The 27,038-nt window shown below is 45.2% G+C and overlaps 1 protein-coding gene and 1 long non-coding RNA gene across 7 annotated transcripts; one reads left to right on the top strand and one right to left on the bottom strand.

Annotated features, from left to right (window-relative positions):
* Positions 1-1,042: 1,042 nt before the first annotated feature.
* On the bottom strand, positions 1,043-3,447 carry HELT (helt bHLH transcription factor). Its single transcript, XM_029586112.1, has 4 exons — positions 2,978-3,447; positions 2,421-2,525; positions 1,987-2,083; positions 1,043-1,715 (listed from the first exon to the last, which is right to left on the bottom strand). Exons 1-4 carry the CDS (start codon positions 2,990-2,992, stop codon positions 1,273-1,275), a joined length of 660 nt encoding a protein of 219 aa, XP_029441972.1. The 5' UTR covers positions 2,993-3,447; the 3' UTR covers positions 1,043-1,272.
* LOC115081767 lies at positions 3,341-26,139 on the top strand. 6 transcript variants are annotated; one of them, XR_003853989.1, is made up of 5 exons: positions 3,341-3,513; positions 23,750-23,946; positions 25,482-25,570; positions 25,693-25,754; positions 25,839-26,139. It is a non-coding gene; the product is annotated as an uncharacterized LOC115081767 (long non-coding RNA). The 6 variants fall into 6 exon arrangements; XR_003854053.1 differs by lacking the exon at positions 3,341-3,513 and adding an exon at positions 3,559-4,091; XR_003853880.1 differs by lacking the exon at positions 3,341-3,513 and adding an exon at positions 4,129-4,232.
* Positions 26,140-27,038: the final 899 nt, after the last annotated feature.

The raw sequence follows: 27,038 nt of genomic DNA, 5'->3' as shown, positions 1-27,038 counted from the left end.
GGACGTTCATTCTGATGCCTTAAAAGCATTCAAGGATCTTAACATATTCAACTGCAATGGCACAGGAGCAATGTTCTAGAATAAAAAAAAAAGAAAAGAAAAGAAATTGGTCCTAATAAAATCCATTGCAAGCAGAGGTGGTTTTGAGACTGCGGCTCTTGAGCGTCTTCCCCGCAGCCAGCCCCGTTTCCTGAGGCTCGGACAGGAAAGCTTGACTGCCTGGCCGGCTCGAGTTACGACCCGACTGGACAGCTGTTTGGCCGAAAACGGTGAGGTGACTCGAAAACGGAGACCGTGCGCGTTTCGGAGCGCGCACAAAAATGCAACACGCACGCACTCTCATTTTTGCCACAAGCTTGCAAACCAGTCCCTCGAGGCCAGCAGTTACGTTTTTTTCCCCCCTCCTGCCAGTTACGATTAGAAGTTTTACCAGAGCTGCAGAAGAGATGCTAAAAGTTGTTTCTCTTTCTCTTGGGACCACAAGTCGTTGAGGATGGAGATAGATCGATCACCTTTTAGCAGAAGCTTGGCCGCTGTAAACTAAAACGCAAGCAAAAACTCTGCCTGAACTGCATCCGTATACGCAGAAATAGAGGTATTGTAAAGGCAATGGGGCTTGTTCAGGCTTTCGGTTAAATCGCAATGCAACTAGATTTATTATAAAACAATGTGATAAAGTAATAAAATGCAACATTAAAAGTATTTAAACTTTTTTCTTTTATTATTACTTATTATATATATTTAACCTGTATTCTGCCTTGAACGTGTAAAAGTATTGTATAATATAAGATTGTGTTGATGTGTACTTTTGTTCACTATTTTAGAGGGAGTCACTTTGGTACGTTTTCCTGGCAGTTGCATAACTTTGCAATGCTCCATTATTATTATATCTAAAAAAAAAAAAAAAGGGGGGGGGAGGAGGGAAACATCCTTCAACATTTTATAGGAGTAAATACATCCTACAGAAATTCTGCTAAACGTAAGTAATTTTACCATCGCATGAGTTATTCGCCTTTTAAAAAATGTATATAGGACACCAAAGTTAGCATATAGATTTTATTACACATTCTGTACATATACAAGCCAAAAGCTCTCCGACGTTATACAACAGGATCTATAAATAGACTTATTAGAAAACGCTTTCTCTGGAGCCAGGCACCCCGCCTTTCTAAGCCCAGAAAGCGGCAGTCTCTGCTTATCATCAGTCCAATCTCTTATATACACCGAGTGCCAGCTGCGATGTCCTAGAGCCAGATGCGCCCCCAGCTGTGGTCAGAGGACGCCCGGGTGCTGGCCAAAGGTGCCAGTATGGGAATGGCTCAGCAGGCTGAGGTAATGGCGCTCCAGTCCTTGCACGGGGGCGAGGAAGGGGCCGTGCTGTGGGCCGGGGCCGCACTGAACGGGCAGGTAGGCCCCGCCGGGGCTGCGGGCCGGGCCGGGCCAGGGGAAAGGCCCTGCTGCCTGCGGGAAGGCCGCTGGCTCGCCGGCCCCCGGGCTGGCATAGTCCGGCCGCTGGTAGTGCAGGTCCGCCTCGGCCAGGGCGCTGAAGAGCGGCTCCGGGGCCAGGCAGGCCTTGGACTGCAGGAAGGCCACGATTCGCACGTACTTGCTGTCTTTGGTCTCCATGCGCTCCACCGTGGTCAGGTAGTGCACCAGGTTTTTCATGCACTCGTGGTAGCCGTAGTGAAAGTAGTTGGCAAATTCTGTCAGGAGCTCTTAACGGGAGAAAGCGAGAAAAATAAAGTCAGAGGTGCACATGAACTTGTCTTCCCGCCAAACCCAGCCCCAACTTAAATAAGGTGTAAACGTTACCCTATATTACACTTATATACCGCCTTCCTTCAACATAAAGACCAAACCAAAGCAGTTTACAATCAAATAAATACAAAAAAATGCACGATGATAGCAATCCCACGGCACGTTTTCTTTTCACACAGTTTCAGCTCAGTACGGCTACGCTAGAAGATGATCTGAACTTCTCCTTACCTTTATCTCTTCCACGAGGAAACTCTGCAGAATGCAAGGCTCGCAAATACTGCACTGTCATTTCCAGGATCTCGGCTTTCTCCAGCTTCCCGGAGCTCTGAAATGACCACGGTAAAATGTAATGTTAGGATTAGACCAAAAGAGCTGCAACTGGAATAGCAACTGTATTTAGCTGGTAATGAAATCCGTGCTATGGGAAAGATATACTAAAGCGACAGGAGAAACACCTAAAAGGGCCGTAAAAAGCAGCCTGTAACCAAGCAGCATTTAAATGCAAGGCATTTTTCTTCAAAATAGTCATTTGTCCGGTGCAACCCGCATTATATCACCATAAAACAAATTGTAAAACTAATCAGGAAGTATTCGCGCTCCCAGACTTTCCGGCCAGGCTCTGGATTCGGCTCTATGATGCCAGTTGAGAATCAGGCGCATACCTGCTTTGCCAAAGCCATTGGCACCGTCTTTCCTAATTCGGTAAGACAGCGATTGATCCGATCCCGCCTCCTCTTCTCAATTACTTTGTGGGAAACCGGAGTTCTCTGGAAACAAGGTCACGTTTAAAGCAACTTTAAATCTGTTTTCCCTCTCCCACCCAAAGCTGAGGACATCAAAGTGTAACGCAAAACGAAAAGCATGCACAATACATTAAGAAGGGCTTGGTTTCTTACAACGCTAACTTTTTTATTACAGGATTTCCAGATGACATTAAATGACCCAAATCCATATCCGCTCTTAAATATGCATGCGGTTTTTTCCAGGTAGAATGCCAAAGCGAGCATGTTAGAGGGGGGTCTGCACTTTGAGGGAAACTACCAGCTCTACGGGACACCAGTTTTCTGGGCTTTTCCCATAAAATATTACAAAGTGCATTCAAATATTTTTTGTTTAATCTATAGAAAACAGAGAATGCACATTTTAACTGATGATCCTAGAGGCACTTTGGCAATAAGACGCCTCCATCCGTGCGCAAGGAAAGGAGAAGCCCACTCACTTTCCGTTCTTTCATGTTGGAAATCCAGCAGCCCTCGGGTGGAACCGCCCGGCGGAGCTGCCCCGTTTGCTCCGCACTCTCTCAGCGCCTCAGGTGGACTGCAGCGGCCTCACCTCCTAGGGACCGCTTATAAAGCGATCACTTAGGGGCCCTGCTGTATTCATGGGCCTGAATTAGTCCGTGGGATTAGAGAGGCAGCGTTTAGGAAGGCAGAGAGTGGGGGAGCCATGCATTAAAGATCAGTTTAAAGAAAGCATGACAGGGGAGGAGGGGAGGCTAGCAAGGGGGCAAGTGGGCTTTGTTACTCCACGTGGCCCTCCAAAGGTCCACGTGATCGCCGGCTGCAGCCTGCGCTTCGGCACTGAAGCGAAGGTGTAACCGCCGCGCGCGCGCGCGCGGGGCGCAGGGAGAGAGCGCGCGCAGCCTGGCCAGGGCCAGGCCCCGGGCGGCTCGAGGCTCTCCGTTCTCACGCGACGGCCTCTCTTCTTTTCTTTCGCCGCAGCCCCGAGCCTGTCTGGAGTCATTAGAGTAATTAAGTAAGCCTTTAATCGGCTGTTCCGCCGAGTTCAAGGGATAGCCTTTGGAGACGGAGTGCCCCCGTTTGTTCTGGGGGATTTCTCACACGACTTGGTGACAAGTCTATCTTTATGAGAGCTGGCAAGCTTTGTGTGGACGCCTCTTTATGCGCCGGGCCCGTCGGCAGGTGTGGGGCTGCGGCTGGCACACGAGCGCGGCCCTTTTTTTTCCTCTCTCTCTCTCCCGTCCGCGGCCTCTCCCGCAGGCTTTGGCACACGAGGGTTACCTCGGTGGAGTCCCTCTCTGGAGAGGCTCAATTTGTAGCCTATTATCCTATAAGAAAATGTGCTTTGACCAGTTTGAATGGTTCGGTTGGGGCTAAATTTTAATAATGCTGGGAAAAAAAGAGGAGCCGAGGAAGAGCAATGCAGCTGGGCTGAGAGCGCATTATGCGGCGTCACCTGCGAGATGCGTCGCCTACAGACCCTCCATTCATTTGCCTAATTTTGCTCAATTTAACCAACTTCGGGAGAAATTATTCTGGCATTGTTCGGGAGGGTAAAGCTTTCTGATCGAATTAACAGCATGTTTTGATCCGGTAAATGTCATTAAAGGGAAAGAAACAATCGCGCTTAAAGGCCTCTGGGTAATGCGCCAAGTGGAGACGCCAAAGCGCAAACCTGACAAAGGGAGCAAGGAAACGGCCACAGGGAACTTTTGTACCCTCCCGTTGCTGAAGGTTTGATACAAAAAGGCATTATATCTAACTTGAATGCATTTAATCCAACGATTGTCTGTTTTCTGCAAACATATTTTCACAGCATTGTTAAGTTTATGTCCACTGTTGTGCCAGTATTTCTCAACTTCTTTTTTTGTTGTGCGGAAAGCGCAGGTCCTTGGGGGCAGGGATATTTTGCCTCTGCAAATAGCCTGGGAAGTTTTATTGTGAAAGAAAATATTAAATAAACAGACAGAAACAGCAGCAAATCGAGAACTGGACCTAGGAAATTAACGATGTATTTCTACCCCCTCGAATGCGTAGAAAGGCTGGCCTCGGCGTGTCCGGACTTTTATGTACAGAAATGGTTCTCGCCCACCTTTTAAGAATAACTTTACTTGTTTCTCTTTTAAACTTTATGCTGCCGCTGGGAATTCCTGATCTAAAAAATAAGACTAGTTTCTTGCTACAACGGGGGATGATGCCCCCCAAGTATTTGCAGCAAAATGTCTTTGGGGGAAGAAAAAAGCTACAAGCAGTTTGGATCCATCAGATTTCTTCGGCCAAGTCTAGGTTTCTTTTCAGCGAATTCACAAAGTTTAGTTTGTTTCCAGCTATGATTCCAGCACTTTTTAACTATTTAAAGCCAACTGAACTTCTGATCTTTCCAGTAACTTTTGTAGCTGGAAGAGAATTGGAAACCCACTATCATGATTAATTGTGTATTGAAATTAACTAATTTGTAAGGTACAAAAATTAGAATGCCTATTCCAGTGGTCATCAATTTATAAAGCTTTGATCTTGTATATTAGCCTATCCCCCCAAAGGGTTGTTTTACTCTCTCCGGGCACACTCTTCTTTTAAACAGTTTCCCAGAATTTTAAGGTGAGAAATTCTGTTATTGTCCTGAAATCAGGATCTTCTGTTAATGATAGCTCTTCTGTCAGGTCTCTGGGAGGTGCTTGTAAATTTCACAGTGCACTAGTCACACAATGGGCTATTTAAACAGTAACTGACTGGTTAGCATCCAGATTAACTAAACTGTGAATATTAACTGAGAACATGGGGTTTTCCTCCCCTCCTATGCAGGAGTTTATCCTCTTACTGTCTGAGTTAACTGCCAGCTGCAGCCACCAGCAAGGGGACTAGGAGGGAGGAATACAAAATCACCTCTTCTCTTCCTCCCCCCCCCCCCCCTCCCCCCAATACTACCATGGTAGTCGCTCTAGCTTCTGAGGTCTGGAACAGTACAAATGTAAGTATAAACTGAAAAAAAAAAAGTGGACTAGTATTGGAAAACAAATTTACACCAAGAGGGCTGATTTTACATTCAAGACTGAAATTGATGCTGTTACTTCCTGATCTTTGAGCAAAGCCAATTTGCGGTGGTTCCCATTTTAATTTTTTCATTCTAGTGCAAGCTAACTTAATCTCTTCAAAGGACAGTTCTAAGTTATGCAAAATCTATGAATTGTGGCTTTTTATGCCTTGTCCCTACAATACCTATTCTTTAGAGCATTTAGCTGCCTTGTGAAATGTCCCTTATTTATTTTTTCAGTGCAGAGAGCTGTCTCAGTGTGTCCATGGTATTCAAATAATTGATTGTGATTTGCATTGCAGCTAGATTTCAAAATTTTCCTGAGAAATGAATTGCCACTGTATAATTTGAAAACATGCATGAGATTCTGATATTTTAACCATACTTCATATTCGCTTCTGATAAGAGTGAAGAGAATAGAAATCTTAAGTGAATTTTATTAAACTAATTGTAACAGTGGGAGGTATGGAATGTTACAGAGCTTTTGTAATTAAACTGAGGACATGGAAATACCTATATTATCTATAATCCTCTTTGAAGTGCCTGAAAGGTGGAATATAAATAAAATTATAGAAATGAAAATTCAAAATTTGACCCTCTTGGCCTGTTTACTATTTTAATTTGCATAAAATAAGTCTGTGTAAGTAAATTTCCATATCTACATCCTGCTCATATTCTGTCCTGCATCAAAGTAGCCTCACTTTCTTTTCTTATTATCTTATGTGTGTGTCACCCAATAACTTTTCTATTTTTAGTGTAGTATCCACAACAAATTTCTCAGTAAATGTCAGGGGGTCTCATGTGCATATGCGAGTTTTGGAAAGTAGGGTGCATTAGTTCTGCATGAAACTTCTCGGGCTTTTTGGTTTTTTTTTTTTTTTTTTATTATTTGGCCCATATGGCTCTAATGAATTGTTCAAAAGGGTGCGTTATGCTCGCTCCTCGTAACACTATGATTTGCTTTCCTCTGCTCTTGATGGTGGCAGCTGTAAAAGCAGTATTGGGTACAGGAGGCAGTCCTATAATAACTTTTTTTTTTTCTGTTTTGAGTCTTGCATATATGATGGGCTTGAGTTAAAGTATTGATGTTCATAATTGCACAGCCACACAAATGCATGTCTTTTTAACAGGCCTCAGGCCATTTCAGAGTTTCTTGCCTACTTATACTTTCCTTCAGCATTCTACTGTTGGGAATCATGAGATTAATTTTTCTATGGAGCTAGCAGCATCCGTGAGTAACCAGATGCCTCGTAAGACAGTTCCACTGCATCTCCCGTATAAAGAACTAAGGGCCTTATTTTCCAATATCGCATTGGTAACGCATCAGGGGGCGTTACCAATGCAAATGAGGCTTCTTTCGTGCAGTGGGGAAACATCGCGTGCGGCGATGTTTTCGCCATTCGCGAAAACATTAGCACCGCATGCGATGTTTTCCCACTGCACGATGATTCTTTCAGTCTTTTATCGCGGTGCACGATATTTGCCACGATAGTCCCAGACAGCGTGTTTCAGGCTCCTGAGGGGGGGGGAGAGAGAGAGAGAGAGACTTACTATAGTGCCTATGCCCTACATAGGTATTTTAACCCCTATGGGAGGGCCACCTACTAACTCGGGGTGGGGATTAGATATGAGCGTCGGGGGTTGGGGGCCACTTTCGCATTCCACATGAGACCTACGGACAGAACAGTGGTCTCTAGTGCAGATTTGCTGGCTGTCGGAGTGAGGGACGCTCACTCCAAGAAGTGGTTTGGGCAACGTTCTCTCTACCTAGCTTGATGGACACTCTACCTGGGCAACAACATGCTAGGTGGAGAGAATGTTGGCCAAATCTCCGCTTGGAGTGAGCGTCCTCACTCTGACGGCCAACAAATCTGCACTAGAGACCACTGTTCAGTCCGTAGGTCTCATGTGGAATGCGAAAGTGGCCCCCAACCCCCGACGCTCATACCTAATCCCCACCCCGAGTTAGTAGGTGGCCCTCCCATAGGGGTTAAAATACCTATGTAGGGCATAGGCACTATAGTAAGTCTCTCTCTCTCTCTCTCTCTCTCTCTCTCTCTCTCTCTCTCTCTCTCTCTCCTCTCTCTCTCTCTCTCTCTCTCTCTCTCTCTCTCTCTCTCTCTCTCCCCCTCCCCCCCCCGGGGAGCCTGAAACAGGCTGTCTGGGACTATCGTGGATGGCAGTAAAGTGCTTGGAAAATGAGGGATATCATTCATGTCTCTTTAGGAATATTCAGAAGATACAGATTATCTGTTTGAGGCGAGGTGTACGAGATATTAGGAGTTTGGGAATCTGTCTGCTACAGCACACCTGTTGGGGCCAGCGGTGCTGCAGACAGTTCTCTCTGCTACCTCCCTATACTGCACAATCGGAATAGTTCAGAAAAGACCATGTGTTTGTTTGTTTTTTTTAATTAGTGTTTAAGGATAAACTTTGCAATAGAAATTAAGAGAAAATATTGAAAAAAATTCTAATATGATTAACAACAAAAACAGAAAACAAATCCGTTTTTTTGTTTTCCAAAGAAACAGGAAGGGGGGGGGGGAGGAAAAAGAAGAAAGAGAACAATAAGAACATATTAATACAAGAATGCTGCTTGAATTACCCCATACACACTTAATATGACCCACACACTTGCTCCACAAATTATTACAGGACCTGTTACTCTAGCATTCAAGAACTCCCGCAACTGTTCTGGACTGAAAAAAATATAAGAATTATCACATAGCTTAATTATGCATTTGCAAGGATATCATAACAAGAAACTTGCACCTAAAGCAGTAACTTCAGGACGCATTACCAGGAAAGCTTTGTGACGTAATTGAGTAGCTCTGGCTAGGTCTGGATAAATTCGGACCATGCCCCCAAAATAGGACATATTTAAACTCTTGAAGTAAAATTTCATAACAAACTCAGATCCTGCTCTGAAAAGGACACAAGCAAAATAGATCTCTATTACCTCCACATTAGTTTTCTAAATATTCAGATAAATTAGAGAAGTCCACCACATTATTAGGAGAACAAGGCTGAGTAGAATTCTGTCTCTGAGAGAAACAGAATCTTCTTTACAGCGGGAGTAGCATTTGAAGGAATTTTAAGGAATTCATGCATATATCTCTTGAATGTAACTGATGGTAACTCGCCAAGAACTTTAGGAAAATTCAACAATTGCAGATTCAAATGCCTCAGAAAATTTTCCATGGATTCCAGCTTTATCAAGGAAGACATACGCTCCCGAATGATTACGGCATTAGAATCCTGCAAACTTTTAATATCGTTATGCAAAACTTGAATGGAAGAGGAATGTTCCTGGAGTATCTGCTGGTGATCTCTGTTAGGGTTTTGAGGTGTTGGAGTGGATTCTTGGGTACTGCGGTGATGACCACGGGGAGGAGCCGCAGTACCGGGCTATACTCAATACACGGAAACACAGTGAATTCATATTTATTATACAGCTTGGTGGTACTGCCTAGGGGTGGCAGAAGTGAGGTAACCCAGTAGGTAGTCCAGGGGTCCTCAGGAGAGGAGACCAGTCCCGCGTTTGTGTAGCAGCGCAGGGTGGAAGAGGGAGCCCAGATGTAGATGACACAAGCTGTGAATTAAGTTACTCACTGAAGTAGATAGCTGTATAGATGATAACCTGGCAGGCAGAAGTAGTAGAGCTGTAGGCACCAAGTAGGGCGAGCAGGCCCTCGAGGAGCGAGTACCCGGTATCCCAATTAGGTATCTGAAAGAAAGCTCAAGGGCCCCCGAGGAGCGGGTACCCAGGTTAGCGTAGACCCCAAAGGGTAGAGAGCTTCCAGCGGCAGCTGGGAGCGGCAGAGCAGCTTAGACTGGAACGAGACAAGTCCGGATCAGAGCCCTTGGCTAACTCAATTAGCAACGAAGGGGGAAGGCTAAATACCCGGATGGCATGACGACACTCAGAGGGAACGCCCCCGAGGTTCCCGCCATGACATGGATAAAGACGTGGGTGGTGTGCGCACGTGCACCCTAGGAGGCCTTCGGGAAATCCATGGCGAACGCCTTTGCCATTCCGGGGATGCCGGAGAGAGCGGCATGAAGATGCAGCAGCAGCCATTTTCCCAAGGCTTGAGGAGAGAGAGTGAAGAAAGGTGAGGCACAGGGGTCGAAGCCGTCTGAGACAGGACGTAACAATCTCTTGCAACTAAGTCCAACCTTTGAGAGACAGTCTCTAAGCGCCAGGACTGTTCATTGAATGTAAGAGACATACTTGCAATTAAGTCCCAAAGGGACTCTAAAGTGACCACCGCTGGTTTTTTAATCTCCAAAAAGGCCGAAAAACTTCAACTCCTGATCCAGCCACACAGCTGCTCCCCTCCGATGAAACCGGGGAACTGACTCTGCCAATCACTCCTCTCTCCTCGGGAGCCTCTGGCTGTAGAGCAGTGAAAGGAGTCTGTGCCTGGTCTGAGCAAATGCCAGCAAATCCATCCACCTGAGACTGCTCAGTGAGGTCAATGCCCAGTGTCTCAGCTGTGTCAGCGATGCCCAGAGGAGAAGCCAGCAGCAGTGGTCATGGGTCCAGCGGGCTCGACACCTCCCCAGGTGAAAACTGTGCTCCTCTCCCCGCCACGCCAGCAAGACTTGAACCCCTCAAATCCGGGGTAGGGACGGCATATTCAGAGATGAATCGCTAGTCAGAGGGAATACAAGGTTCAGATGGAAAAACCCGAACTTTCCCTTTCCTTTTATGAGGCATAATGTAGGTAAAGTGAAATCGTAGGAAAACTGGAAATGGAGCAGCAGAAAAGACATCCACTCAGGCAGCCATCTTGTTCCTCCCCCTCCAAGACCACATGTTTTTAGCCACAGAATTAGGATTTTGTTTGTCAGACTTTGCAGGATTAGCTTTTAGAAGAAAATAAATAGTACATCTCTAAAGTTCTTGCTACTTAGCATTGATTTATACTAAAGATCTGCTTTATTACTGGATTGGAATGTGCCATATACCTTAGCCTGCAAAGAGTATTAATAAAGGTAGGTAGCTAGCTAGCCCCTTCCAACTTTGGGAGATTCTCTTCTGTTTGCCTCTAGAGCAGTCTCTGGCTGGAGATCTCTGGAATTATCTTGAGGGAAAGGCTTGCTTCCTTAGTCCTGGTACTGCCAGGGCTGAGGAGGCATCTCATATGAGGCCATCTCTGGCTGGAGAACTTGAGGACTGTATTGAGGGAAAGAGCTTGTTTCCTTTGTCCTGTACTGGCTGGGCTGAGGCAGTGTTTCTCAACCTGGGGCCATCTCTGGCTTCATAACTGGCCTTTAATTTTGCAGATATTGTAAAGATTCTTTGTAATTATGTTTTGTATCAATTGTTATATTTTCTTCTTCTGCTTCCTATTCTCCCAGTTGTATACTTCCTTGTTTTATTGTAACTGCTATTCCTGCACCAGTTTAGTTCCTCAAGTTTTCTGTTCAATGCACGAAATGTTAATTGTAAACCGGTTTGATGCGACCCCTGGTCGTGAAAGCCGGTATAGAAAAATAGTAAAATAAATAAATAAATAACCTGTGACCAGATATCAGGCAGGTCTTTCCTCTCTTTAGTTTCCCTGGACACCCCCCAGTCCTCTGCCGCCTCGACACAAGGAGGGGCAGGGTTGATGTCTTTGCGTCGTCAGGTGTTCCCTTTTTTTCTTGTTTGCCCTTTCTTATAACAGTGAGCTGATTGAATATGCAAAACGTTCATGCAGTGGCTGGATGTTGTCATCTCTGCATTTCAGATTGCTGACCTCTCTCCCCCCCCCCCTCCCCCAACACACACACACATACACCCTTTCCAAGTAGGGGGAGTCACTGCTCATTCCATGTGGTGACCCTGGACTGTGTCTGGTCACATTTTGACCGGCGCTGTCTTGCCATGTCAACAATTTTTGTTCCTTTTCAGATTCTCCCTCCTCTTCCATCGGGGGGCGGTAGTAACTGCTGCTCCTGTCTGGTTAAGTGTCCTTGGACAGGCTGTGTGTTCTGCTTTAGGGGATTAAGTTGCTTTTTAGTTTCTGCCCTGGCTGTCCTAGGGCTGCTTACTTTTTTATTTAGAAAGGAGCTTATAATCAACAAGCCGATCTGATAAGTAGGATAGCATTGTTGTGCTAGTCCAAGTTCTTATCTTGTTTCTGTCTTGAGACAGTGTTTCTTTGCTGGAACATACATGTCAGCATCCATCTCTTACAATCTGTGTCCCTCTGAGGTCAGTATTCATAGAAAGTAGAAGACATGTTTTGATGCATACAGTGGTAGAACATCTGGTATCTCCCTTACAGAGAGATGAGATGGTGCTCCTCCCTTCCTGGCACAATGCAGGTCAAATCACTAAGTGGGCCAAGGGAGGAGTTTCTCTTTAGAGTTTGGCCCTTTTATTGATTTGAAATGCTTGAAGGGGAAGAGGCAGGGGCTAAGTTTCCAAGAGGAGTAGTAGATAGTATCATTGATAATAGTTGTAGGATACTTGCAAACCCTGTCACACTCCCAGGAACCCTACTACCTGCCTCCCACTCTTTCCCAACATTTGACCCCTGGGGAAGTGGGAGATGGATGAATGGTGGGGTGTGTGTATAGTACACATTTTTAGGGCAGGTGCAAGGATATTAGGTGCCCTAAGCAAACCTTACAACCTTGAGCCCCCACTTCCAGCCCTCAACACACAAAAATTTGGTATTTGTAGTAATAGATTTTGCATGTAAAAGGACATTTAAAGTACAGTCTTCAGAGGTAAAAATATCACAGCACATATATTATATTTACATGCACTACTATGATGCTAGTGAGGAAATCCTGCAAAAAAGACACTTGGAATCTGTAGGACAGGGCTTTCCAAACCTGTCCTGAGGACCCCACACCCAGTTGGGCTTTCAAGATAGCCACAGTGAATATGCATAAGATTAATGTGCATACCATGGAAACTCAGTATATGCATATTCATTCTGAATATCCTAAAAACCCGACTGGCTGTCGGGCCCCCAGTACAGGTTTAGGTTGCCCTGCAGTAGGGTATTAGACCTATTGTAAAATGGTTTGGGCTTGGCCCTCAGAAAGCCATGAATAAAACTGAACTGCAAGTTACAATATAGTAAACCTACCATACCAAAACAGTACTAAACTGCTAGCACTCAAACAGTAATAACCCTACCAACGAAAACACAGCATTGGAGCCATATAACACTACCTCCTATTAGGTAAATAGAACAAACCAGGCTGCTATAGGCCCTACACAATAGCAGAATACCTCATCTCAGTCACATATACAGAACATAGATTCTCAACAAATGAAGGGCATGAAGAGACCATAAAAGTACAAATAGAATCATGCACACAAAAAACTGAAATAGTAAATGTAAAAAGCCAGACTATAAGGCGTGCAGCAATGGGAAAACAGAAACATCACCAGTCCGATTGTTGGAGGGCGTGTGGAGAGAGTTATTTGGGGTTTCAACGGAGTAATTTCAATGGGAGGGGTAAATGGTATACTGACTGTACTTCTGCAGTGGGTTAAAAAGCATTGGTAACAGGAGTTTCAAAGCCTTTTTGATTATTACTTTAAATAAAACGGGATATTTCCTAGCGTGTAGCAGACGGACTCAAAACAAGTGGGTATAGTATGCTCGTGCTAGCAGTTGGAGACGGATCTGACGTCAGCATGGGTACATATACCCCCGCAGGAAGATAGCCTAAATCCAGGGGAATGGCAGCTGTCGCCCACAGCTTTCCAGATGATTGTGGATCAGTGGGGGACGCCGGGCATGGACCTACTAGCGGACAGGTCCAACGCTCAAGTACCCAGATATTTCAGCCGCAGGCAGGACCCGCTATCCCAGGGGATCGATGCCCTGGTACAGCCATGGCCTCAGGGGATCCTGCTATATGCCTTTTCTCCATGGCCCCTGCTGGGCGCCATTATACACAAGATTCAGCGGCACAGAGGCCTAGTTCTTCTAGTGGCCCCAGACTGGCCAAGAAGACCCTGGTACGCAGACATGAGAAGACTGCTGGCAGGGACTCCATTTCCCCTGCCTCCACACAGGGACCTGCTGTGGCAAGGTCCCATCCTCCACGAGGATCCAGTTCAATTCTCTCTTACGGTCTGGCCATTGAGAGGGCTAGACTGAAGAAAAGAGGATACTCGGGGCCGGTAATAGATACACTCCTCCGAGCACGCAAGTTCTCCACATCACTAACATATATAAGGATCTGGAGAGTATTTGAAGCCTGGTGCGACACTCACAGCACCAATCCACATGCCGCTAAGATCCCTATCATTTTGGATTTCCTGCAAGATGGACTTCAGAAGGGTCTGTCCCTCAATTCCTTCAAGGTTCAAGTGGCAGCGCTATCCTGCTACGGTCCCCGGAGTGACGGCAACAGCATCACCACACACCCAGACGTTTCACGTTTCCTGAAAAGAGTCAAACACATTCGCCTGCCACTGAAGTGGCCAGTACCCCTGTGGAACCTCAACCTAGTTTTGGAATTTGTAGCGGGACACGCCTTCAGACCACTTCAAGGCCTGTCCCTCCGTTTGTTAACCTTGAAGATGGTGTTCCTGCTGGCTGTATGCTCAGCACGCCGCATCTGAGCTACAAGCACTGTCCTGCCGTGATCAGTTTCTCAGAATCACTCCAGAGGCTATCCATCTTCGCATGGTTCCTTCCTTCTTACCCAAAGTAGTCTCACACTTCCACCTCAACCAAACCATATCCTTGCCTACCACGGAAGGTTTGAAGAAGTCGGAAGAAGGTCGAATACTACGCCATCTCGACATCGGCAGGCTGCTGTCCAGATACCTGGAAATGTCAGAAGCAGTGCGAAAGACGGACCACCTATTTGTCCTTCACAGCGGGAAAAAGCAAGGGGAAGTGGCCTCACGGGCAACCATCGCCCACTGGATCAAAGAAGTTATCAAGGCAGCCTACGTAGAAGCGGGAAAACCACCACCTCTACGGGTCAAGGCTCACTCTACCAGAGTGCAAGCGGCCTCTTGGGCAGAAGCTAGGATGCTGTCGCCTGCAGAGATATGTAAAGCGGCGACATGGTCCTCCCTCCATACCTTCTCCAGATTCTACCGTCTGGACGTCCAGGCCAGGGAGGACACAGCATTTGCGAGGGCAATCCTGAACGGACCTCGGGCAGCCTCCTGCCCAGTCCGGGAGTAGCTTTTGTACATCCCACTTGTTTTGAGTCCTTCTGCTACACGCTAGAAAATGTAGAGATTACTTACCTGATAATCTCCTTTTCCTTAGTGTATGCAGATGGACTCAGCATCCCGCCCGGCTGCCGGTATACATGGGGATTCACCGACTCACGGTAAGCCATGTTTTCTTATATAGGGTATCCACCCTGCCGGGTGTCGACGCCTTCCGGTTGAGAACACTGGCGGTCTCCAGCTACTATCAATCGGTCGGGGTAATCATGTTCATTTAATCGATCGGTCAGTCACACATATATCCATAAAGCTTTTGCAAGGAAGATTACTGAGTTGCTGCACTTCCTGCGGGGGTATATGTACCCGTGCTGATGTCAGATCCGTCTCCAACTGCTAGCACGAGCACACTATACCCACTTGTTTTGAGTCCATCTGCATACACTAAGGAAAACGAGATTATCAGGTAAGTAATCTCTACATTTTCCTTTGAGATGTTTTTATAATGTTCTAGATGGGGTCCTTTTGTTCCTGGTTTCTCTGTTTCAGATGTATTTTACTTCATGGTGGGTATGGCCAAAATGGTGAGACGGACAGTGAAATGCTAAGAGAAATTAGGGAAGCTAAGTAATAATGGTGCTGGAGCTTGCGTCTGTCTCGAGCTCGGGACGCTCAAGCTTGGCAATTCTGTTGCGCTGACGATGGAACGGAGCGCAACTGGGAGTTCTCCAGCGTGGGACAAGGAGAGTGTGTGCCCTTGCGGTGAGAACAGTCTGGGAGTCAGGAACAGACAAAGTCCATGCAGACATGGATGAGTAAAGTCCTTGGAGCTTGGGCAGAGACACAGAGGGGATGAGCAAGACCCTCAGGCGCCCTACCCAGCCCGGAGGCTGGTCATGGACCACACTGTCCTCCATGCGCCCTACTCAGCCCGATGGCTGGTTGTGGACCACATGAGGAGTGGGACAGGCTCGGGTGGTCTCATAGCACAGGAGTGAAGCAATCCCTTGGATCCTCCAGAGTCAGGACTGGATTCAGGAGCAGATTAAAATGCGGAACATGGAACTCGGATTAAAAGCAAAGAATCTCCGGAGGCACGGGTTGATCAGGACCGGGATGAGACATCAGACATCAAGACTGGAACCATGGATGATGATCAAGGATGCCAGGCAAGAGCTGAAGACGAGGAGTCCTTGGGAGGACTAGCTCCTTGCCGAAACAAGGACTGACTGGCCAGGCAGCCTATTTCTAGACAGAAGAAGGAAGACGCCCAGGGAGGAGTCCAACATAGAGCCAAAGGGACCGCTCCCTACTGGCCCTTTAAATCTTGTGAAGAGCCACGGCCCTGCCCCTTAGGGGAAGTGGGCAGGACCATGGACAGCGCCGTCCCTGCCGCTGCCAAGCAGGAGCTGAGCTGGGCCTCAGAGCAGGCCCTGACAATGTCGGCGGTATCCTGCCGCACCAAGGAGGCTGAAGAGCGGCTTCCTGCTGCAGGAACAAGGGCCCCTCCCCTGGAGGGGGCAAGGAATGCCAGTGGCCTCCTGCCGCAAAGGGAAAGGCCTGGCACGGCTCCTGCCATGCCGTGAAGATGATGGCCTGGCCGCAAGGACCCATGGCGGTGGCCCGGGCCGCAGAGGTGGGCTGGTCGCCAGCGTCCTGCCACAGGATAGCCTGGGGATGCGGCCCACTGGGCCGTGGAGGTAAGAGGCCTCCACGCAACAAATGGGAAGCAACAACTCACAATAAAAACTTTTTAAAATTATATCCGAAGCAGAAAGCCTGCAAGGGAGTCAGTCAGTTGGACCATTGGATGATCAAGTGGTTAAAGGGGCACTTAGAGAAGATAAGGCTATTGCGGAAAGATTAAACAATTTATTTTCTTCAGTGTTTACTGAAGAGGATATTGGAGAGAGAACCTTCTCCAGAATTGGTTTCATGGGTGATGATTCAGATCAACTGAACCAAATCATGGTAATGAATTCCAGAGCTTACCTGGAAAATGTGGTAGGCCTGATTGTCAAACTGAAGAGTCATAAGTCACCTGGACTGGATGGTATACACTCCAGGGTTCTGAAAGAACTAAACAAAGAAATTTCAGACCTATTAGTAAAAATTTGTAACCTATCAATAAAATCATCTGGAAGATGGCCAATATAACCCTTATATTTAAAAAGGGATCCAGGGGTGATCTGGGAAACTATAGACTGGTGAGCCTGACTTCAGTGCTGGGAAAAATCGTGGAAATTGTTATAAAGAATAAAATCACAAAACATTTAGATAGACGTGTTTTGATAGGACACAGCCAGCATGGATTTACCCAAGGGAAGTCTTGCCTCACAAATCTCCTACATTTTTTTGAAGGGGTGAATAAACATGTGGACAAAGGTGATCAGGTAGATGTAGTGTATCTGGATTTTCAGAAGGTGTTCGACAAAGTCCCACATGAGAGGCTTCTAAGAAAACTAAAAAGTCATGGGCTGAAAGCCCGTCAGGGTAAGGCCTTCTAAATCCGCTCTCACCTCCAACGGGCTCCCCCGCCGACCATGAAGCTGACCTCTTCATCGTCTCGGCCCATCAATTCTTCAGGTTACACACCCTCTTCTACCACCAGCCAACCCGGAGCAGGGCGCTCCGGTGACATCACTAGCCGGCGACCTCCGGGGATTTAAATTCCCTGCCTTCCTCCCGGCGTTCTTCTTTGACGCGATCGGACCCGCAGATGGACGAAGTGAGAGGAGGGAGTCTGGGCCTGCGCAGTTGGCGCTGAAAGCCCATCGGGGTAAGGCCTTCTAAATTCGCTCTCACCTCCAATGGGCTCCCCCGCCGACCACGAGGCTGATCTCTTCATCGTCTCGGCCTGTTGATTCTTCGGGTTACACACCCTCTTCTACCACCAGCCAACCCGGAGCAGGGCGCTCCGGTGACATCACTAGCCGGCGACCTCCGGGGATTTAAATTCCCTGCCTTCCTCCCGGCGTTCTTCTTTGACGCGATCGGACCCGCAGATGGACGAAGTGAGAGGAGGGAGTCTGGGCCTGCGCAGTTGGCGCTGAAAGCCCGTCGGGGTAAGGCCTTCTAAATTCGCTCTCACCTCCAATGGGCTCCCCCCGCCGACCACGAGGCTGATCTCTTCATCGTCTCGGCCTGTTGATTCTTCGGGTTACACACCCTCTTCTACCACCAGCCAACCCGGAGCAGGGCACTCCGGTGACATCACTAGCCGGCGACCTCTGGGGATTTAAAGTCCCTGCCTTTCTCCCGGTGTTGCGCAACAAAGGGGCCTGCCCCTTTGTGCGCACCGGAACAACACCTAGCAAAGTTTTCCATCCTGCCAACCCAGCAGCACGTTCTAATACGCTCAGAACCAGCTAATCCATATCGCTTCTTCAGACATTCTCTCTTCCCTCATTCTTCCATCCTCCCCACTCAGCAGACTGACTTTCAGCAGACTCACTCAACAGACAAACACCAGGCGGAGTCTTCTAGTGGACTCTCTCAGCAGACTGACATTCAGCGGACGCACTCAATGAACTCACTCAGCAGATGGTCACTCAGAGGACTCACTCAGCAGACACACCCAGCGGAATTACTGAGCTCCACCAGCCAAGATGCGGACCTTCCCAATCCCAATCATCTTCAACCACTTCAGATACAACACCAAACCCACTACCATACTTAACACTCAACTCAAGAGGCTAATCCCCATCACAATCTCCCCCCTCATTCAACTACTGGGCCTCTCTTTATTCTCACTAACCCTGTTCAATGCCCAATCTCTCACGAAAAAAATCCACATTATCAACTATTATCTATTGGACGCCAAACCCGACATATGCGCAATTACAGAAACGTGGCTGAAACCCACTGACACAGTACTAACAAACCAACTTCCCACGCAGTTGTACGACATTTTTTCAATCCCTAGACCCAAAAAAAGAGGCGGCGGCCTACTCCTAATGGCAAAAAGAATCTAAGATTTACTCTCCTATTTTCAGAATAAGTAGCTAATCTGGAATTCGCAGTCTTCAAATCTTCCCAGCTTCAAATATGCCTTATTTATGCCCCTCCCCCAGGGCTCCTAGAATCAGACTCCTCCAGGCCAGGGAGGACACAGCATTTGCAAGGGCAATCCTACACTGTCCTTGGGCAGCCTCCCGCCCAGTCCGGGAGTAGCTTTTGTACATCCCATTTGTTTTGAGTCCATCTGCTACACACTAGGAAATGTAGAGATTACTTACCTGATAATCTCCTTTTCCTTAGTGTATGCAGATGGACTCAGCATCCCGCCCGGCTGCCGGTATACATGGGGATTCGCCGACTCACGGTAAGCCATGTTTTCTTATGTAGGGCATCCACCCTGCCGGGTGTCGACGCCTTCCGGCTGAGTACACTGGCGGTCTCCAGCTACCATCAATTGGTCAGGGTAATCCTGTTCATTTAAACGATCGGTCAGTCACACATATATCCATAAAGCTTTTGCAAGGAAGATTACTGAATTGCGACACTTCCTGTGGGGGTATATGTACCCGTGCTGACGTCAGATCCATCTCCAACTGCTAGCACGAGCACACTATACCCATTTGTTTTGAGTCCATCTGCATACACTAGTTATCTCCTCCTTTGTTCTCTGTAAGACAACTTTGGTTACTGTCAATGTTTTTGGTTGTAATGTAAACCGGAATGATAATTAACTCTGTTAATTGAACTTCGGTATAAAAAAATTATAAATAAATACACTAAGGAAAAGGAGATTATCAGGTAAGTAATCTCTACATTTCTTCACCCAAAAAATTCATCACTTCATCTTTGACTCGAAAGCCCTGTTCTCGTATGTTTCATCTCTTACAAAAACTACCCCACCAACTATTCCCGATGACCAAGCTTCAACCAAAGCTACAGAATTAGCCATTTACTTTGATAAAAAAATCTCCAACTTGGTAGCGCCGCTTATTTCCAACAATAACCAATCGCATCTCCCCTATCACACCACTATTCAGCAAAACTACAGACTCGAAACATTCGAGCCCACCTTCTCATTGGAGATTGAAGTCTTGCTCAAGAAGTTCAAGCCATCCTCTCATCCATCAGACCCTATACCGTCAAATCTCCTCATCTCCATCCCTAAAATCATTGCGAAGCCTATTTCAGAAATCATTAATTGCTCTCTTGCGCAAGGGCTAGTACCAGACGCTCTTAAGATCGCGATACTCAAACCATTGCTAAAAAAACCTAACTTGTCTCCAGCGGATCCCGCCAACTTCCGTCCGATAGCTAACTTACCATTTATTGTGAAACTACTGGAAAAAATCTTCAATAAGCAACTCTCAGAATACCTGGACTCGCACAAGATTCTAGCCCCAGTACAGTTTGGATTCCGAAAATCACTAAATACAGAATCGCTCTTAATCTCACTCTCTGACTCAATCATCCTCAGCCTTGAAAAAAAACAACCGTACCTTCTCGCTCTTCTCGATTTTATCCGTGGCATTCGACACAGTGAACCACGCAATACTATTAGATCGTCTCACGGACATTGGCATTACTGGCACGGCCCACAGATGGTTCAAGTCTTTCCTTGGCAATAGATGCTTTAAGGTCAAAGTTAACAAAGAATCCCACCCCGTCAGGTCTTCCATGGGAGTCCAAGTTTCTTCTCTCTCCCCAACTCTCTTTAACATTTACCTCCTACCGCTCTGCCAGCTTCTTGCAAATCTTAAGCTAACCCACTACATATATGCTGACAACGTGCAGGTATTAATCCCTATCAAGGACTCCTTTTCCAAAACCCTCAGCTTCTGGAACAATTGCCTTCAATCAATCAACCACTTTCTCACCAGCCTTAACCTAGTCCTCAACACCAATAAGACGGAGATCCTTATCTCACATGACAACAATTATGGACTAAACAACATACCACTCACTTCTCAAATAAATATCTCATCGCATGTCAGAGACCTCGGTGTTACTCTTCATAACCAGTTCAACCTAAAAAATTTTATCAAAACAACCACAAAAGACTGTTTTTTCAAACTTCAAGTATTGAAAAAGTTGAGACCCCTCCTCTATTTCCATGACTACCGCATGGTGCTTCAATCCATCATTTTCTCAAAACTCGACTACTCCAATTCGCTCCTCCTAGGTCTCCCAGCAAACGCTATCAGACCCCTGCAGATGGTACAAAACTCTGCCACTAGGATCCTGTCCAACACCAACAGAAGAGATTACATCACGCCCATACTTCGTAACTTACATTGGCTTCCTATCAAATTTAGAATTCTCTACAAAGTCCTTATGATAATTTACAAAGCCACACACAATCTAATACCCCTTGGTCTGAACTTACCTCTTTGTCTCCATGAATCCTCCAGACCGATTAGATCTGCCTACAAAGGCACTCTCTATGCCCCCCCCAGTAAAGTCAGCCTTAATGAAACGTGTCTTATCCACCGCTGGGCCCGCACATTGGAGTGCTCTTCCCCCAGATCTCCGGCAAGAACCATGCCCACTTACTTTAAAAAAAAAACAACCCAAAACTCAAATCCTGGCTATTCAAACAAGCTTATCCATAACCAGACAAACCCCTCCTCCAACGCAGGAATGCTCTTCCTCTGCTCTCCATACGATTCTGTTTACACACTCGGCAGATCACATGTTCTCCTATCCTGCCCCGGACCTCTTTCAGTTTTGACCTGGACTGGACATACTATCTTACCATCTTACACAGACTTATTGTACATATATATATTTATTTTAAATTGCTTTTGTGTTGGTTTCCGGTCTTTTTCTGATTAATCGTCATCCTGTTCTCCAAGTATCTCTCACTTTAATAGCTGCTTATACTACACCTAGTTTTATCACCTGTTTTCCCAGTTCTATGTAACCACTGTTCTATGTAATGCCTGTTGCAATATTCTGTTCCACTGTAAACCAATATGATATGTAACTTTCTACATGAATGTCGGTATAGAAAAGTTCAAAATAAATAAATAAAAGACAGGAAACAGAGTAGGATTAAATGGTCAGTTTTCACAGTGGAAAAAGGTAAACGGTGGAGTGCCTTAGGGATCTGTACTTGGACTGGTGCTTTTTAATATATTTATAAATGAGCTGGAAAGGGGTACAATGAGTGAGGTGATCAAATTTGTGAATGACCCAAAATTATTCAGAGTAGTTAAATCTCAAGCAGATTGTGATGAATTGCAGGAGGATCTTGCGAGACTGGAAGGTTGGGCTTTCAAATGGCAGATGAAATTTAACATGGGCAAGTCCAAAGTGATGCATATAGGGAAAAATAACCCTTGCTGAGTTTCACAATGTTAGGTTCTATCTTAGGAGTTACCACCCATGAAAGAGATCTAGGCGTCATAGTGGAAAATACATTGAAATCATCGGCCAGTGTGCTGTGGCAATCAGAAAAGCAAACAGAATGTTAGGAATTATTAAGAAGGGAATGGAAAATAAAACAGAGGATGTCATAATGCCTCTGTGTCACTCCATGGTGCGACCACATCTTGAATACTGTGTGCATTTCTGGTCACTGCATCTCAAAAAGGATATAGCTGCACTGGAAAAAGTGCAGAGAAGGGCAACCAAAATAAGGGCCATGGAATGGCTGCCCTATGAGGAAAGGCTAAAGAAGTTAGAGCTGTTCAGTTTGGAGAAGAAACAACTGGGGGGGGGGGGGGGGAATATGGTAGAAGTCTACAAAATCATGAAAGGACTTGAATAAGTTTATATAAATGTGTTATTTATTCTCTCAGATAATAGAAGGACCAGGGGACACTTCCATGAAATTAGATTTAAAACAAATAAAAAAAAAATATTTTTCACTCGCATAGTTAAGCTCTGGAATTCATTGCCAGAGGATGTGGTTACAGAAGTTAGTGTAACTGGGTTTAAAAAAGGTTTGGATAAGTTCTATAAACTGCTATGACGGTAATTAATAAGCAATAGTAGCTTATTGGTTGGGTAATTGCCAGGTATTTGTGACTGACGAGCCGATACAGTAAAAGCTGCGGCGCGCGCACAGGCCACACTCCTGTGTGCGCGATTCTGTATTTAAATGAGGGCCTGTGGCAAAAAGAGGTGCTAGGGACAATAGCACGTCCCTAGCGCCTGTTTTTGGACAGGAGCGGCGGCTGTCAGCGGGTTTGACAGCCGACACTCAATTTTGCCGGCGTCTGTTCTCAAACCCGCTGACAGCCATGGGTTCGGAAACCGGATGCCGGCAAAATTGAGCGTCCGGTTTTCAACCCGTGAGCCGTGGGCCGATTTCAAATTATTTAACTTTCGGGACCTCCGACTTAATATCGTCATGATATTAAGACAGAGGGTGCACAGAAAAGCAGTTTTTACTGCTTTTTCTGTGCACTTTCCTGGTGCCCGGAGAAATTAACGCCTACCTTCAGGTAGGTGCTAATTTCTGAAAGTAAAATGTGCGGCTTGGCTGCACATTTTGCTTTCTGAATCGCGCGGGAATACCTTTATAGGGCCATCAACATGCATTTGCATGTTGCGGGCGCTATTAGGTTCGGGGGGGTTGGACGCGTGTTTTCAACACGCTATTACCCCTTACTGAATAAGGGGTAAAGCTAGCACGTCAAACGTGCGACCAATCGTGGGTTAACAGTGCGCTCCGCCACTGTTGGAAACAGGATACTGGGCTTGTTGGACCCTTGGTCTGACCCAGTATGGGATTTCTTATGTTCTTATGTATCTCTTTAAATGTTAGAGGTATTTCCTCCCCCATTAAAAGAAAGCGTATTCTTCAATTTGCAAGTCAGAATAAGACATACAAATTGCTTCTGTCAGAAACATATCTTACCGACAATAAGCATAAAACCTTAATTCAGGCAAATTTATTATTCTTCATATAACTCCAGGAGTAGGGGAATATGTATTCTTATTAGCAAGAATTTTGCACCTGGATGTCTGCCACTCAAGGGCGGATGTTTAAGGAAGATATATCATACTAGATTGTTTGCTGCATTCTGTCCCCTTCACATTAGTAAAAATTTATGGCCCAAATGCAAAACAATCTGATTTTTTTTTTCCTTGCTCTCACAGATGATAACTTTTGGATTTGAGCACTTGTGGAGAGGAGAAAACTGGAATGTATGTCCCGACCCATCGATCAACAAAACTTCTAAGCTAACATCTAGATACCTAAAACCCAGAATTGGAGAACTAATCACAACATTTAATATAATTGATATCTGGCATCACTTGCATCCTACTGAAAAAGATGTACATTGAATGACTAGGTGAAGAGAACATGTAAACATTACAAGCATTATTATTTCCTTTGCAATCCTAAATTGTTATCTAAGATACATGATGGTAATATCATGTCTAGTACGCTACCAGATCATCACCCTGTGAGTGTCCACCTGAGTTTTGAACCTGCCAAACCAAAAAACTTCACATGGAGGCTCAATACTTCCTTACTAGGGGACAGACAATTCCCTGACCTTGTCAGGGAAGCAGTCGACAAATTTGACATGCATAACCCCCTGAGCAAGACTATACACCGGCCCTGAGGTGGGAAACGTTTTTAAAGCTTTTTTCAGGTGGAAAATAATCAGTTTTGCCAGTCATCTTCAAAAGGAAAGAAAGGAAGCTTTGATAATAGCTGGACATCATCAGCACCATCATGTGGTAGTAGAGACAGGCAGATGTCAGGGATGCTCGGTGTGCCATAATTGGATTAACATATGTCAGTTTCAAATTGCTGAGGGTACGGTTCCTTTTGAGATCAGGAACAAATGTTAGTGTACAACTGGGAAGGTAATCTATGCGGTGACATGTCCTTGTAAGCTTCTCTATATAGGCCACACCAAGCAGCAGATACAGAAGAGGATTATTGAACATAAAAGTAACCTACGCATCGGTAAGGAAGGTGTGCCCCTGATGGCACACTGGACACAAACAAATCATCAAGTTGAGGATTTAAGATTTTTTGTCGTCATGAAGCTGAGGGATGGTTTGAAGGAAATGTCACTCGAAGACTATGGCAGTTGGAACAAATTTCTTTTTTGGTGGCGTTCATATCATCCATGGGGATTAAACTCAGATATTGAATGGGAGGCGTTTTATGGAGATTGAGGTGTAAGTGCCCCGGTATATTGGGATGTTAATGTGATCTATTGAGGTTATGTGAATAGTGCTGTTTGGTTATCTTGTTGTGGAATCGTGGTGAATAGGGTTGTGTAGTGTTACGATATACGTAACTGCCGGGATGTGAGTATTAGGAGAAGGATAGTGGATGAAAATATGGATTGGTAGTGAAAATAAATGTTTTTCGGTATCCTGGGATTCCCCACTCATTAGGATGTGTGTGTCAGGAGGTGGGTCTAGATGAGGTAATATGTGCATCTTGGGACTCCTCATTCATAAGTACGTGAACGTCAGGAGGGGGTTGAGGAAATTTGATGACGAGGTAGTAGGTGCCGGGGTAGTCATTTATTGGGGAATTATCATCACGTGAATGGAAATGGCCATATAGTTACAGGTGTGTTGAATAGACGGTGATGGATACGTTGTGGCGTTGGTGGTGTGTGATTGGTCTGAATATTTGTTATAAGTCTTGAACAGCGGGGTAGTAGGTATTTGACCAAGGACTGCCGTGGATGATGGTAGGGCAGTATACGACTGGTTGGTCATTGAATATGTTTCTATGAATGTTAACGGCGATTTATCTCTAATATTTGATGGACATAATTGCACCTTGTTGTGTGCTGTGGTATGGTGAGTATAAGGGTTGAATAGGAGTATAAGTTTAATCCTTTGTATTTTTCAGAAATTGTGATTACGAATCGGGTCAACCAGGAATCGGAGTGGAGTCTGATCCATTAAAGTCTGGGATCTGAAGTTGTTTGGGATTTGAAGGTATGTGAGATCAGGTGTGTAGTTTTTAAGTTCTGTGATAGCTATAGTGGTATATAAAAACAACTTCTTTTGTAAAATATTTGTTTGAGAAGTTGTGGATAACATTTGTATTGTGTTTATAGAGGGTATTGCGAAATGTTTTCAACGGGAGTCTCCGGACATGCGTGTGATGTTTTTGGAGTAAGTAAGTATCTTTATAATTGGGGTCTGTAATCTTTGGTTTAAAATATTAAGTTGGAGAGACATTTATTATTTATGTATTTCTTAGATGCTCGGGTTTAAAAGAAGGCTTTGCGACAAGGCAAGAAGTGGTTGTATTTTCCCCTGAAGAAACCCTAGTTGGGTGAAACAAGGAACCTTGTCGGGATCAACATTTTTTTGACAAAAGAGCAAGCAATGATAAATTGATGGGATGGATTCATGACGTGAAAAAGAAGAGAATAAGAATCATATATATATAGATAACGAGCATTTGAACCTTTTTATGGGTTGAGTGTTTTTAGGGGGTATGTATGTGGTGTGAATGTTGATATTTATTGTTATTATTGGAGTGTTGGAGGTAGGTATGTCCGGAGGGGGGGGGGGGGGGGGTAAATGTTGATATTTATTGTTATTATTGGAGTGTTGGAGGTAGGCATGGCCGGGGGAGTAAAATATTTGAAAAAGTAGAAAAATATTTTTGAAAGAATTAAAAAGTTTGATCTATTGCTGATGTGTTTGTGAATCATGTTATAATGATGTGTGATATATACCGTGTGTATCTGGTATATGGGGATAAGTGCAATATAATAAAATTGTTTACATTTGTAAAACAAAAATTTTGAGTGTATGTATTAACAAAAGTGAATAGATACATTTAAGGTGTATATATACAATAACATATTTCTTTTTAAATTAGTTGGGAATAAGACATGTTATTTACTAGTTAATGATTCCCATAGTGGTGTTTAGTGTTAGTGTGGGGGGATCAGGTAGATGCTCTTTGTTCTTTGCCAGTTTAAGTATTTAGGGACAAAATCCCCAAGAATCATAAAAAATCTTTATGTAAAGAACTATACCCCTTTAATATAATCAGTTGAAGCACAATATGCTGGCTTGGTAACATCTGACAATCTCCTAGACTGACAGAATTAATTTACTTATAATGAACCTGTTGCCAAAGCTACAATTCCTTTTTCAGTTCAATTTCTGCCAGTGTGTTTGATGATCTACATAATGTATATCTAAGTTCATATGGCAGAAACGATAAGTTAGAATAAAGTTAAGCCACCTATGGTTGCCCAAGACACAGGGAGGCATGGCTGTACCCAACCTCCCCAGGGCAGCCAGACTTATATTTCTGAAAGCTTGGTTAACTTCTTGAGATGAATCATGGCTTCTGCTGGACAAAAAAACTCAAGCAAAAGCAATTAATTTGTTGGTACTTCCTTTTGTACCTCAAGATTCTCTCAACAGTAGAAGAGTCTGT

The sequence above is a fragment of the Rhinatrema bivittatum genome, chromosome 1 (genome assembly GCF_901001135.1).
Source record: "Rhinatrema bivittatum chromosome 1, aRhiBiv1.1, whole genome shotgun sequence".
Classification (NCBI taxonomy): Eukaryota; Metazoa; Chordata; class Amphibia; order Gymnophiona; family Rhinatrematidae; genus Rhinatrema; species Rhinatrema bivittatum.
Note: the sequence above shows the minus strand (reverse complement) of the source record. Positions and strands in the feature narration are given on the sequence as shown.

Bases quoted from the DNA above. Each gene is read 5' to 3' on its own strand.
- HELT (XM_029586112.1), bottom strand. The intron at 2,084-2,420 runs GTATGCGCCTGA...TGGTCATTTCAG, and splicing joins CAATGGCTTTGGCAAAGCAG to AGCTCCGGGAAGCTGGAGAA. The intron at 1,716-1,986 runs GTAAGGAGAAGT...TCTCCCGTTAAG, and splicing joins TCCTCGTGGAAGAGATAAAG to AGCTCCTGACAGAATTTGCC.